The sequence below is a fragment of the Bombus bifarius genome, unplaced genomic scaffold (genome assembly GCF_011952205.1).
Source record: "Bombus bifarius isolate JDL3187 unplaced genomic scaffold, Bbif_JDL3187 scf7180000008213, whole genome shotgun sequence".
Taxonomy (NCBI): domain Eukaryota; kingdom Metazoa; phylum Arthropoda; class Insecta; order Hymenoptera; family Apidae; genus Bombus; species Bombus bifarius.
This window is the reverse complement of record NW_022884516.1, coordinates 2,430,344-2,444,997: the sequence shown is the minus strand read 5'-3', so window position 1 is coordinate 2,444,997 and position 14,654 is coordinate 2,430,344. Positions and strand designations below refer to the sequence as shown.

Below are 14,654 nucleotides of genomic sequence, written 5' to 3'. Positions count from 1 at the left end.
TAAATAAGAGTATTTAACGCGAATAAAACTATAAACGCGAAACGAAACGATATTATAAAAGAAATTCGATCGGTTTCGTTTTAAACATATTTTATTCGACTGTATATTTACAGTGTACATAATCATCGTCGCCACGTTACATACGGTACATCCGATTTCGAGTTAAATGGGTAACTGTTTACTACAGGATGTAATTCCGTGCAAGATTCAAAGCGATCAGTCCGTTTCAATGAAATCTCAGTTCATATCTGTACGCCTCGATCGTTGGCGTTAAAATGCATAGTTAGCATTTTTATCCTTCGAAGGCTATCTTAGTCTTCCGGTCTTTTTCCTTATCAAAGTCCGAGGAATGCAACGAGGTAGTTGAGAAAATCCGAGATATCTCGTTATTCTTCCGACTGTTTTCCTGTCGATACAGTACGCCGTGTTGTATCATCCGCGAAATGAATCCAAGCGAAAGGTACGCGCTGCTGCAAGCAACGCGCGAACAACGGCGCAATCCTGAACAAGCGAGTCTTTGCTTTTTCGCCGACTCTTGCATCGGTACGTTCGTGTTGCAAAACCTTTGGCTTTTTTTATTTGATAAAGTTTTATTGATTTGTTTACAGCTTTAAGTGGAAGCAGATGAAGAGGTTGAATTAGATAACTCCTTGTTTATTGTGCAGCGTATCGATAAAAATTACATCAGACGTTCTTATTCAAAAGAATTATTTGGCAAACTTAAATCGATCAGATCTTTTATCCAGCTTTCTAATAATTATAATCTTACGAATATTCGAAGCACTGCATTTTTTTTCTTTTTTCTTTTTAAATATTCTTTCTATAATAACGATATTCGTTGGTTGCCTTCGTAAAGGGATGTTTCACTTGAGAAAAAATTGAAACCGACGGAAATATACTTGGCGACGTGTTCTCGATCGATATTTTCCATTGCTCTTTGAATATTCAGAACTTAAGCACCGATATACCGGTGACTCATGCACCCTCCTTAATTAATAATCGTTAACTCAAAACGCGTTGCGTTTAACGAGTCACGATAAAAATCAATCGGCTTCACAGAACGCGCGAATTTTCGTTCGAATTTCATCGCCTCTGAAGCTTCTGCATAGGTGAACAGCCTAAAAATATGCAATCTTTGCGAGACTTATTTTTCATCTTGCTGTATCCTTACGTGTGTATAATAGATGATTAGATCTGCGCGTAGATTCGCAACGTTTTAACGTGTCGTTCGCGACACGATAGTTACTCCTAATTAATATTTTTTGAATGCACATCTTCGATCACTGCGTTATTGCACGTAACTTTCTATTCCATGCACGATAAATTTGTTGCATAAATATTTCGCAAATCGAAAATTAGGGAAAAACATTGCTTCGCAATTGATCGTAACATTCGTGTTTTCCAACTGAACACAATATATTACTTCGATAAAATTCGCGAACCGCAAGACTAGCAATTTTACTTAACTCTTTCACTGGGAAAAATTATTAACATATACAATCATTATTATAGTGGCCGTTAAATGTTTCTTCATAAAGCCACTTCGATTAGAATCTCCTTTCTTCGTGGTAGTTATAGTCGGGATAACGATCAGTTTATCGATATCCATAATAATTTACGAAAGTACGGTTTAAGGAAAGTACGGTTTCGAAGAAATTCTTTTCATTGGCATTAGAATGCCAAAAACTTGTAGAGCGAGTAGAAGTTTACGTCGTTTCTCTTCTCATTTGTTGAACTATTTTTTTTTCTAGCTTTTATCGTTATACCTTTTCTTCTCGTTTTTTCTTTTTTTTTTCTTTTTTAAGTGGTCGGTTGTAATTCGACCAAAGTACAGCGAGCTTGGATTAACATCGAAATCGTGTAACGATCCAGTTTACTTTAATTATATGACTGCACTATTGTAATGGTTATCTTCTCGCAGAGATTTTAGGCATTTAAAATAAACGTGCAACGATACATACAACAAAAAGTAGATAATTCTACTGATACTATGAAGTATTATGTTACGCGAAATATTAAAGAAGTACTAAACATAGTAGCTTCTTAACTTTGGTACCGTAATTACTCTTTAACACAGACGATAATCTCTGCGCGAAACGAACCTTTATTACGAAAACGTTTCCCTCACGATTTTTACGAATCCATCCTGCGTGAACGCGGCCCAACGAAGTTCATAAAACGTTTCACGAATACATTTTATAGGAATTAAAACGATCACAATGTTACGCATTAACGCTGTGAAATACTACCGTCGTTACAGTGTTTGTCGTATCAAATGAATTTTAAAGGACCTCGTCTTGCAACGCGAAATATCCGCGTCATGTAGCTCTAATGATTGGAAGTATGTAGTATGCACTAATGTACCGCACTATAGATACATCGTTCCGACATTTTGATAACGAATTTTTGTTAAATATTGTCTCGTTTGAATACACGTGAACGCAATTCGTCCTATAATATTTAATCACAGTAACAAGAATAAAAGTTTAGACATCTAATTTAGTCGGGCTACGTTTTCGATTTCGATCGATCTATACAAAACTGTAGAGAATCAAAGGAGAAAAAGTAAGTGACAGTATCCATTGCATCGTCATTCGTAAAGCATTTCAATATCGAATTTACTTAGGAGGAAAAAAAAAAAAAGGAAAAGAACCCTATTTGATTTTTAACTAGTTTGAACTAAACTATACACCTACATAACTACAAAATAATTGGCTAATATAGCTGTTAAACAATAGCGTGTTTAGCAATGTTGCATGATTGCAATATTATGAAATTGGACTTTTATTCACTAGACAGAAATATTGCTGTATTACCGTTACCTATACAAATTAAATAAATATAATTCTATATCTGCAGTGCTATATAGAATGTTTTACCCTAAGCTACTGTTCTTGGTACAGCCTTAGTTTCACGTAGTTACAAAAAATAATGCTCTGTTATCTTTAAAGGAACTCCCTGCTGAAATAGTAATAATTTGTTTGAAATATTTGCTGGAATACTTTACACTTTTGATCCCGTCTTATCGTAACTCCTTTGAAATCTCTTATGATCTTTCCTATATTTCTCGATCGTTAAATCTGCATTATCCGTGCTCGATAAGCTTAACGCGACAGGGTCTAAACTCGCTGCAAGTTTTAAATAAGTTTCCTCCATTTCTTTAGTGATCTTTACTTCGTAATCAAAATCCATAGGATTTGCTTTCTTCGAAATTTTAGGCAAACCTTTGTCCTCTTCCATTGGAACATCGAAAGATATTAAATCTTTCTCCTTTTCTATAACAGAGTTATTTACAGCCAATGAAAAATTATTTACATCATTATTTAAATTTCCTTCTTCAAACTCTTGGACGTTCATCACTAAATCCTTGCATTTGTTTTCCAGTGAATTCTCGTATAGTTCTCGATTGTTTTCGATCGATTTGCACTTCGTGTGTGACTTGTCTAAATATGTTAACGAAAGACTTTTGTCCATTATATTTTCATTAGGCTTTAACTCCGTGTAATTTGACCCAGAATTATCCATGTGAACCGAGGATTGAACCCATTCAGCTACTCTTTGCAGTTGGTTATTGTCATGCAACAACATAGGAGTACTTTCTTCGCTACTGGTTGAAATTGTTCTTTCAGATCCAGACCGAGACAATTTCTTCGAATGAACTAAAGCGGTATTTGGTTTATTATTTCCACTAGTGTATAATACAGTTTTATAATGTCCAGCATTATCTAGGAGAATATTCTTCGATCCAGGTGTTACCCTTACGAGACAATTCCTTGGACCAGTTATTCTGTTCTGAGTATTAGATTTCAAATTACTAACATTATGCAAACGCAGTCCAGTTAATTGAGCGACATCACTAGAGCTACTGGAAGGATCGGAAGTTGAAATTACAATACTATCGCTACTAAAACTTGGGCTGGTGGCTACTTCCACTTGTCCAGAATCATTCTGTTGTGTAACGCTATCAATATTCTTGACTTCTATTAAAGTTAATTGCGTCGGATGATGAGTTTCTTGAGCTGATCTATCATTTTTCCAGATCCTGTCGTTAATTATATCGATCTCCATGTCACTGTTAACTTTGTCCTTACTTTCTTTCGTTTTATTCTGTGACTTTAATTTCGTCCACTCGTTTTTCCATAATCTATCATTAATAATATCAATCTGACTCGGTTCTTTTCTATCAAAGTAGTTTTTATAATTTTCAGGAACTATGTGACTACAATTAGAAGATTCCTTGTCTAATTTATTCCAAGAATACGAACTGAATTTGCCATCGATTTGTAACTCACACTTTTTATTCAGTTTCGTTTGCTTTCCTTTGTCAATATTTATTTTACCATTAACGCATGTATCGCCTGTTTTGTGAGTTATCATCTGTTTAATCGTGTTCTCGTTCTGATTTTGAAATACACTTTGGTGTTGCGGATCGCTACGGCGTATTGAATTTTTCTTATTAAAATTAACTTTCATATTAACATTTACACGACCATCTTCCTTTAAACCGTCTATAATTTTAGCATTCCTACTTAAAAATTTGTCTCTTGTGGATAGCTGTTGGTGATTACTAATCTTTGTACAATTGTTCTGATAGTGTACTTTACTGCTAACGCTTTCATTTCCTTCGTGGTAAACTACATGCACCAAAGAGTTTTGACTGCCTTTGTTTTGGCAACTTTTGTCGACATTTTTCAAATTATCAGAGTGTTCCTCTATATTTTGTGCATAGTTCATTGTACATTCATTACAAGAAAAAACATTTGGCATATTAGTTTGTGTTTCAGCATCAACCATTAAAATACTTCTGTGACAAGTACATGTGTCACAATGTTTACCAAATACTCTCTCTTTCTCTCGATCTTCTAAAACTTTTGCCATTATTGCTGCAGAGACGACATCCACTGGTGGCTTGGATTCATCTGTATCATCATCGCTATTGTTTTCAACTACAGGCTTAGTTACATTATATACCATTGCTGTTGGGGGAAACGTTGAAATCGGTACTGTAATACTTTTCATGTCAGCAGGTGCAGTATCATTGGAATGTTTCTTTTGTGCAATATATGTCCTAACTTTGGCTTGTACCTCGGAGGGCAGCTGAAATAAATTGATTTTTAAGTATTTTTTTCATATTTGAAATTAACTATTTCACAGTGTAATAAGTATAACTTACAGAATCATATTTTTGTCCGACAAAATTAGAAGGTTTACACTGAAGAAGTTGTATTGCCAAATTTACATCATTCCGATATTTTTCCTAAAATAAGATATTATTTACAGCACCTTTATTCATAATACATTCTAAAGGAACCATCAAAATTTTGTACTTAAAACATACATTATCTTGGGTTAGACGATGTATTGTGTAATTTGCATCGGCTAATCTATGAGATAAAGTTGCAATATCCTTAGTAAATGCACTTTTCTCTGTTTCACATTTATCTACAATCCTTAATAATTTATCCTCAAGATTTTGATTTACTTTCTGAACACGTTTGTGAGCTTCGTGTAATCTTGAATACTTCTCTTGCCAAATTAAAAGTTCCTCCTTCATGGAAGCTAGTTCTCCATTTGGAAACTTATCAGCTTCGTTTAGGAATTGTGTCTCCATTGTTACAATGTGATTATCTTTTTCCACTAAACGTTGGCGCAAATTTTCTATTTCTACATGTAAGTGCATTTCTCCATGTTGCTGATCATTTTGATCGCAGCTCACACATTTGCACCCACATTCCTGAAATGGATAATTGGCAAAAATAATGTTCACATATGGTACTTAATAATACTATTATAAAAAAGAGATTAAAGATCAATTAAGTATACCTGAATACTAATTACACTTAAGTATTACAAATTTATTTTTTCCTAACTGTAACTATGTTATTAGTTATTATTTGTTTGATTAAAATCAATATTGATAAAAATTTTAAGATTTGATAATTTAATCATATGGTTTTATCCAAATATTAATTATTATTACATATGTGTAATACCTAGTTTCTATTAACATACATACCTTACATTTTTCAGCCATCATGTAATGTACAAATTATATTAAAAACACTGAAAAAATATTTATGAATAGCGAGACTTCGAAATTGGAGCCTCATAACCCTGTCGTTTAATTCGAACAGAAATATGGATAGTTTGTACACGTTCCAACGTAATTTATTATCCTATAACATAGTCAACTACTATGGCAAACTATGTGATAAGAGTCGTTTTTATGAAACAACCAATGTTTAATAAAATATCATTGCGATTAGCTTCGAAATGACAGATTGCAAAGTTCTCTGTCGTCTGCCACACATCTAACACATCAAAGTAATTCAATCGTCATCTTCAAGTAACTAAGTTACAGATGTTTTTAATTGTCTTTATGGCGCTACTACATTACTTTCACTACTTTTTATAATGTATCATAAATTTATTTGAAGAAAAGAAAACAGTTATCGAATGAAAAGGAAAATTTAGAGAGATATTTCCAATAATGAAAATCGTACTTAACAAACTATTTATGAATAACCAATAGAACAACTCAGAAAACATACACATTTCTTATTGGATGTCAAGATATAGCCATCTTATCTATTGAATAAACGCGGAAAAATAATAGAGATTAATGCAATTTTTTAAACTTAGTAGTTTTTGCCTGTACCTGAAATATATACGTTGAAAGTATTAATAAAATGGATTTTGAAAAATAAGAGACATTTAATTTGCAGAAATATTTATTAAGTGTTTGTTATATCTCATATATAATGTTTGTAATCATACAAATGTTAATGATAATAATATAACAATATGTTTCGTATAATATTCGAAAAAATAACAGACGTTACAAAATATTATTTTCTCATTTACAAAAAAATGCATTGTGTAATTTTAAATCGGCATTAAACAAAAACCAAAAATTAATAAAGACGAAATGAAAACAATTTCTATTTCATTATATCCGAAAAGCCAACACATTACCTATAAAATAATAGAGTAAAAATTAATTTGTAATTAATAATACGGTTTTATTATGATTCCTTATGTTTTTCTAGTACAGATACGAATCTTCCTAGAATATTTTGAAATTTCATTCATTATTGATTAATAATTTTAGAAATTTTGACTGTAATGGTAAAAGTAAAGAGGTTGTACAATTAATGATGTATAAGTATTTTGCTTGAATGTCTAATATAGTTTTTATTAGATAACACGAAACAAAATATTGAACAGATATATATATTTAAAGTTATGAAAAAATGCGAAGATCAATGTGGTTGTAGAACAGGATTATAATTATCATTGCATAATTATGCAAGAAGTAGATTTATAACATATGACACAGCAGTGATAGAATATATGCATATGTTTATATAGTGCCTTACCCTACAATCGAAATGATCCAAACATTAAAGCCTAATATCAAACCTGTTTTCCTTCTTGGATACATTGTTTCTACACGATTGTAAAGTACAGTCTCATAGACGATAATAGAATGTACAACAATGAAATGTTAAAATTTTTCTCTAGGTATTGAATATACAAAAAAAAAAGTATTTCAAATTGAAATCTTCGATTTTTTCTTTAATATTGTGTAAATTTCTTTTGTTTTTTTTTTTAACAATCTGAAGAACTTCAATTTTTTACGCCAAAGCACTATATTCACTTGTCAATGTTAATGCCTAGCTATAATGTATTTACTTAAGAAGATACAGATATAAAAGAATTTTTTATATAAAAGGGAATATTTTTTTGCCTAAAATCTTTGTAATTTTTTTTTTCTTGTCAAGAATGCAAATGTACATTAATACTACGTGTTTTATCACATGTTAGTTGAATATAGATTTTTTATCAAAAAATTGTTTCTGAATATTTTCTATTATTTGAATATGTTTATTGTATGGAGCATAAAGTGTATCTTTTCTTTTTTTTTTAATATATGAACACAATTAAAAAGTTTGGAACATTTCAAATGTTGAGCATCATATATATTAATAAAAGAATATGTCCGAATGCAACATTGCTTAACTCTACATATACATTATAATATCTATATAGAATTTTTATACCTTTCATAACAACAAAATGACTCTTCTGAATAAGTTTTAACAAATTGAACACAAGATTTACCTACAATACAGCAAATTTCATGCATATATTAAACAATGCTAAATGTTGAACATGAAAGTTGCAAAATTTATACTACATATTTGATTAAAATTCCTTAACACAGTCTGCTCAATAATATTCATGTTGTATCTGGTTATATCTTTAGAAATTTATCTAAATGTATCTAGCAACAATATTCAAATTTGTGTCATCAAATAGATTTATATTATGTAGTGGATAATAATACCTATCCTATCTGATTTAAATTTTTCACATTTCCGTCAATTTTGTGTTTTAGAATATAAACGAAAAGTTCATAAAATGTTTTAACCATATAAATTAATAATGTACTAATAAAATACACTGCATACTGCATTTTACATACAATGTTAATTCACTCTTAAAAGTAATTCTCACATTAAAATTGCATAAATAAAGTGAAAGTTACCTTTATGAATAACTCTATGTTACAACATAAATTGAACAAAATTGCATACTTTAAATATGTATGATATTAAAACGTTCGCGTATGTGTGAAAGGTTCAAAAACCAAACACTAGTAGTGTTTAAATATAAAAATTAAAGAATATTATTTTGTTACATCTATAAATATAGTAATATGTACATTTACACAAATATATCTGAATGAAACAATTGTAGGTAAACAGCGAGATGCAAAAATAGTAAACTATTGTAACACTCAAAATACTGTATGAAGTAATAATTAGGAGGCTTATTTATTTGATTTGGTTTTTGAGTCCTTCATACATAGATAATTCCCAAATATGAATCAAACATATATTTATGTTGTTAACAAAGCAAGAGCATAAATTACTATGATGTTATCAATTGTCTACAATATACAAGAATTGAATTGAATGTACACATTTGCATTAGTACAATAGAATTAAAGTTCCAACTGTGATAAGTTATAGATCTACTAACATCAATGATGTATATTCTTAAATGCTAAGTTTTAGTAGTTTTACTTAAAAGCAATAAGCTCAATATATTTTCATGTAGAGCATGATTAAAATAAATCATCATTTTTGTAAGTGTACGTTAATTATGAAATTCATGCACTTGTTAATAATCTTCTAACATAAATGATTATTAATAGAATCTCTACTGGAGGCAGTATGTATTATATAACAGGTATGATGTGCCTTTAAAGCGAAAATATACTAAATTTCTTTGCACCACAGACCTGCAAATTCTGAAGCGACATTGTTTCTCTCTGTTTGTTAACGCAATATAATAATATACAGTAAAAGTTGATTTGAACTTGTCAAACGTCATTCTCAAATCAGTGTTACTAGAATTTCAAAGCTTACATGTTTTGTCAATATTGTTATAGAGTATTACTATCTTAACAAGTTGATAGATCATATTTTCTAAATTCTCTATTTTTTCTTTGCTATAACAATACTGAAAAATAAGGCGAACTTTGAAGCTCCAGTTATCGTGAATACACTACATATATACACATGACAGAAAAGAATTTCCTTTGAAACTCTTTATCTCTATTACATGACAGAATTTCAAATATGAAATGTTATTTAATGAACTGAGATCGCCTGTATAAGGCATTAAAATTTATTACATATAATTTAAAGAAGAATTGTATTCAATTTAAGAAATTCACTTAAAATCAATACTGCTTCCTCTCGAAATACCTACAATCTATCTCCTACTAAATCCTTTTTTCGAGGATTAATCAGAAAGAGTGCCACAAGTGATATGACATTTATCTTTTTTACGTCTTACACACCAATGACTTAATTCATTATAATTAAATTCTGACTAATCTAATATTTTACAAGCAACCTTGCATCCGGAATTAAACATCTATCATTCAATTAATTATTTATGTATAACATGTAATAATGCAACATTTCTCATCATAAAAAATCGTAAGCCTTAGTCGTAATTCGAACAAGGTCATTTGTAATTACAGAATGGATAATTCTCGTCATTGAAATGTTAATAAACCTGTTCCTAATACAAAGACGTTCATATTGAAATGTAAATAATAGTCTTACTAATAACAATATATTTTTAGAATTGCTATAAATGTCATGTAGTTTTACATCAAAACATAAAATTTTTAAATTGGTAAAAAAATGTTGTAATCTTATTTATAAAAAGGAACAGATTTCTTAACTACTTTCATAAGGAGGGATTCTTTATACTTTAAGAGCAGCTTTGGGAGACCAATGATGGAACCGGGTAGGTCCTGTAGGGTAGGATGGTGGATGAATCCATTTGTTTCCTCTGTGACCCATAAAAGGAGGTGGAGATGGACCACCCAAAAAATGAGGAGGCATAATGTTATACCATGGTTGACTTATTGGATGAGGACCATAGCCCATACTGAAGGAGTGACCAAACCAGGAACGGTTTCTATTTAGGTGCAATCTCGGGCTGTTTAGATTGCGTTTCCTACCTGTACCATTATTGCTATGCTGTTGATTTTGATTAGCAGAGCTTAGTGGTTTTGATTTTTGTTGCTGATCTGTATTACTAGTCAAAGGGGATTTCTGTAAGACATAAAAATATATTATTTCTTATTTAATTTTTTTAATTACTTTTCTTATCTCTTATTATTAAGAGAAAAAAAATATAGATATGTACATAGGAACATATATTAACCTGTATCTTAGTCGGCCCCTCAGATTGTTTATTTTCCTTTTCTAATCCTTCATTTCCTTGAAAAATTGGTACAGTATTTTCCTTATCGTCAAATGATGCCAATGTACAATATGACCCTTTGCTCTCTCCAAATCGGCAGCAAACTTCATTGGGATCAACCCAAAGCGTTAATTCTACTGGTAATGATAGATCTTCGTATTTTACTCCAGCAGCATTGGCAGCACTCTCCAAAGTTGCATCCCTCCGATTATGACCATTTACACGAATACAACGATAACCTTGGCCTTTGAATGGCTTGTCAGGAAACCAATGATTTTTAAAACGTTCCGTCAACAATTCCACCAAACGTCGTTTAAAACATTCCAATTGATCAGGACTAAATTTTTCGTTTTTTTCTATCAGCTGTACTAAGAATAGTACTGCTGCAGTAATCTCGTTGCGCATGTTGTCTTTGTCGTGTACCAAGTTTATAATTTGCAGATGAAATTCTCCTTTGATGCTGTGATACAATATTCTTGAAAACTAAAGTATCATTTGCTGAAGCTGATGTGGAGCACATAGAGCCCTTCTGCACCGCAGCAATGCCTAAATTTTGTATGATCTATGATGTTTTTCTTTTATTTTTGTTTGGAAAACAGCTTTTGCTAAGCTATTTTAATGTTACTTTCACATGCGCAGTTTATTCCAATTATTTTTTATTATTCCTACCTGAAATTACATAAAAGATTATTAATAACAAATCATTCAAAAGTTCAATGTTTTATAAGTTTATATCCACTTATATTCTATAAAACTAAGCTCACATATGTGTCTATAAAAATCTTGTTTGTTTGTTTTTCTAATGGCCAAATGGGAAAAAACATTTAAACAAGTAAATTTTGATTATATTAAGTACACATGACTTGTTGCATTATATTATAGATATGTATATAGACACACAAAACGACTGATTTCGTTTCACAGTAGAACTACACAACAATATGTTATGAGTATTAATTAGGTTATGAACCATAATAACTCAGGTTAGGAAAATCATTTAAAGAAACAATATTGACGAATTACACCGCAATCACGACGATTAATAATCAGAAACAAGGCAAACGGCACCATTGTAAGGTACATCAAATTTGAAAAAACGATTGTTTCGAAATAATGAGCACAACGAATTATGCCAGCTCATTCTTGTCGTACCAGGTCGTGCCGTGAGCGATTGTTCCTGAAATACCACAACTCACAGTCTTGGTGATTATTTATTTATCATAATATTTCACTGCTGCCGCGTATACTTTCGTTTGATATATATAAAGATTTAGTACTAATATTAAATTGACCTCTTACAATTCAGTGATGAAAATTCCGTGTTTCTGGTGAAACTACTACGTCTTCTCTCTCTTTAAATAAACGTACTCGACCCAACACGTGTTACGTTGCATCAATGTCCATGAAGTATGTAAAAAAATATAGACCTTCGATAGTTGCTCCTATTTGTAATATTACAGATATAGAAAAATAATTTTAAAAACATCAGATTATAACTTACACTCTTAATATAAGATCCTAAGACAGGATCCTATATGTTTTGAAAGAAATTTAATTTATATAAAAAGTGATTTGTCTTCATTAATTCGTGTATAGATTTGGGATTGTTAATTTCAGTTCTTAAAGATTTTTTACACAGAAACTAGAAACCTGAACGAAATTTATTAAAGTTCTAAACGTTTTAAGCTTTTATTATTAATAGTGAATGTAAAAAGTGACAAAAATGTTAGTCAAATGAAAAAATTTTAAAACATTCCTAAACCTATCAAAATTCAATTCGTAGCTTACTTCTCAACTCAACCTACCAGGATAAATACTGAAAATAATCTGTAACGCCCTCACACATTACTCATAGTAAAATTTTGTATTTACACACGTATTGCTTTCAAGATGGCCGATATAAGTAGAAGTTTTCCAAACATTTTAATAACAGGTAAATTTAATAACCACTGTTTTTCTAAAATAAGTAAATACAATAGCTGCTTCTAAAATTTGTTCATTAAGAAATTAAATAAAATGAAATAACAAACTCTTCGTATTTAGGTACACCTGGGGTAGGAAAAAGTTTACTGTCTCGTATTTTATGTCGAAAAACTGGATTAACTTGCATTGAGGTTAGCGATTTTGCTATTGAAAAAGGCTGCCTGATAGAATATGATGAAGTATATGAGTGTCCTATTTTAGACGAGGAAAAGGTAATTTATAAAAGAAATTTTAATGAAATATTTATGAATACTATATTTTTCAATCGCAGTTATTGGATGAAATGGAAGACCTTATATGTCAAGGTGGAATGATAGTTGATTATCATGGGTGTGATTTTTTCCCTCACAACTGGTTTGACATTGTTTTTGTGTTAAGGACAAACAATACCATTTTGTATGATCGCTTGAAGCAAAGGGGCTATACAGGAAGAAAGTTGGATGATAATATACAGTGTGAAATATTTCAAATTATTCTTGAACAGGCAAGAACAACTTTTGAGGGAGAAATAATTCACGAACTGGCAAGTGATAACATAAATCAAATAACAGACAATGTAAATAGAATATGTCGATGGATCAACCAGTGGAAATTGGATAATCAAGAAGAATAATTTAACTCTATAAGTCTTGTTATTTTATTTTTTATACAATAGTGCCTTTATTTTACTATTTTAACACATATTGTTTTACAAGGTTACAGAATAATATTGTTTAGTACAAAAACAATAAACAGACAAAGATAGTGTAATATTATTCAAATATTAATAAATAAAGATTTAAGCATAGAATAAAATGTTTATACTTATAAATTACAACATACATTTCACATTAAAATGTAAAATAAAAATTAATGTATATGTTACACTACAAATGTTTTATATGATACTAAAAATTATGTTCATTCTATTATACCTAGATCATGCTTTAATTTTCTTAATTTGGTATTTATACTATCATAATATTTCATTCGTATAAGAAGTGATTCTGCCTTTTTGATATTTTTCTGTCGAAATGCATCTGCTACTTCCCTATATGAAAAATGTGTTTATTAGTTAGTTTGAAAATAATGGATTCATTTTTCAGTGAAAAAAATATTACTTTGTTAAATTATTTAGCATAATTTCATTCTCTTGTACTAGCTTCTTTATTTTCTCTACGTCATCTCCAACATCTTCTATTTCTTCATTTTTCTCCATGATTTCCATTAAAAATTCTGCGTTCATATTGTCCGTTTCTTCCGATATTGTTATGTCATTTAATTTTAACATGTATAATCCTCTTTTTAGTGGATGTATTAATGTGCTATAAGCATTATTCACTAATGATGATAGGGTTTCAGAAAATTGCTTTTCTTTCTGTAGAAAAAAAATATTTTGAGATAAACATATTAGTATGTCTATTATAATCAGCACTGCACTTACCTCAGATTTGGTACCAAATTTATCAGGATGTAGCAGTTTTTGGAGCTCCTTATACTTTTTTTGAATTTCCGTAACTTTAACGTCATAACTTTTCGGGACTCCTATTATATCGAAATAAGTTAAATTTTCAGGTGGTTCTTGTAATACTTTACATTTGGAGCAAAACAAGTCAGATTTATATACAAAATTGCAGTTCCAACATTTTGACAAACTATCACTTGAATATTGTGATACGTTTGTTAAAATTAAAGGAGAGATGTAATTTTTATCTACATAATACAAATGTAAATTTTGTTGCTGTTGTTTAAGATTTAGATACAAGACGTTATACTTTTTTATAAAATTAAAAAAAGATTTTCTGAAGTACATAATTTCGGCATAAGGTTATCATAACTTTATTATGTCTTGATATCGAAATAAACACTTATAAATACGTAAATTTTAATCAATGACA

General features: G+C 30.2%; 4 protein-coding genes across 7 annotated transcripts; 1 reads left to right on the top strand and 3 right to left on the bottom strand.

The window, feature by feature from the left end:
- Nucleotides 1-78: 78 nt before the first annotated feature.
- LOC117210842 lies at nucleotides 79-6,379 on the bottom strand. Its single transcript, XM_033454242.1, has 4 exons — nucleotides 6,017-6,379; nucleotides 5,339-5,734; nucleotides 5,174-5,257; nucleotides 79-5,097 (listed from the first exon to the last, which is right to left on the bottom strand). The coding sequence occupies exons 1-4, from the start codon at nucleotides 6,035-6,037 to the stop codon at nucleotides 3,004-3,006; spliced, it is 2,595 nt and encodes an 864-aa protein (XP_033310133.1). The 5' UTR covers nucleotides 6,038-6,379; the 3' UTR covers nucleotides 79-3,003.
- Nucleotides 6,380-7,185: 806 nt separating this feature from the next.
- Nucleotides 7,186-12,221, bottom strand: LOC117210791 (maternal B9.15 protein-like). Of its 4 annotated transcripts, none has more exons than XM_033454128.1 (3): nucleotides 12,094-12,221; nucleotides 10,756-11,463; nucleotides 7,186-10,643 (listed from the first exon to the last, which is right to left on the bottom strand). In XM_033454128.1, exons 2-3 carry the CDS (start codon nucleotides 11,197-11,199, stop codon nucleotides 10,290-10,292), a joined length of 798 nt encoding a protein of 265 aa, XP_033310019.1. In that variant the 5' UTR covers nucleotides 11,200-11,463; nucleotides 12,094-12,221; the 3' UTR covers nucleotides 7,186-10,289. The 4 variants fall into 4 exon arrangements, with proteins under 4 accessions (XP_033310019.1, XP_033310021.1, XP_033310020.1 ...); XM_033454130.1 differs by having other exon boundaries at nucleotides 12,087-12,200; XM_033454129.1 differs by having other exon boundaries at nucleotides 11,947-12,159.
- Nucleotides 12,222-12,577: 356 nt separating this feature from the next.
- Nucleotides 12,578-13,548, top strand: LOC117210795 (adenylate kinase isoenzyme 6). Its single transcript, XM_033454136.1, has 3 exons — nucleotides 12,578-12,727; nucleotides 12,838-12,989; nucleotides 13,049-13,548. The coding sequence occupies exons 1-3, from the start codon at nucleotides 12,685-12,687 to the stop codon at nucleotides 13,388-13,390; spliced, it is 537 nt and encodes a 178-aa protein (XP_033310027.1). The 5' UTR covers nucleotides 12,578-12,684; the 3' UTR covers nucleotides 13,391-13,548.
- A 72-nt stretch (nucleotides 13,549-13,620) lies between these two features.
- On the bottom strand, nucleotides 13,621-14,647 carry LOC117210793 (iron-sulfur cluster co-chaperone protein HscB). Its single transcript, XM_033454132.1, has 3 exons — nucleotides 14,201-14,647; nucleotides 13,878-14,134; nucleotides 13,621-13,807 (listed from the first exon to the last, which is right to left on the bottom strand). The coding sequence occupies exons 1-3, from the start codon at nucleotides 14,567-14,569 to the stop codon at nucleotides 13,678-13,680; spliced, it is 756 nt and encodes a 251-aa protein (XP_033310023.1). The 5' UTR covers nucleotides 14,570-14,647; the 3' UTR covers nucleotides 13,621-13,677.
- Between the last annotated feature and the right edge of the window lie 7 nt (nucleotides 14,648-14,654).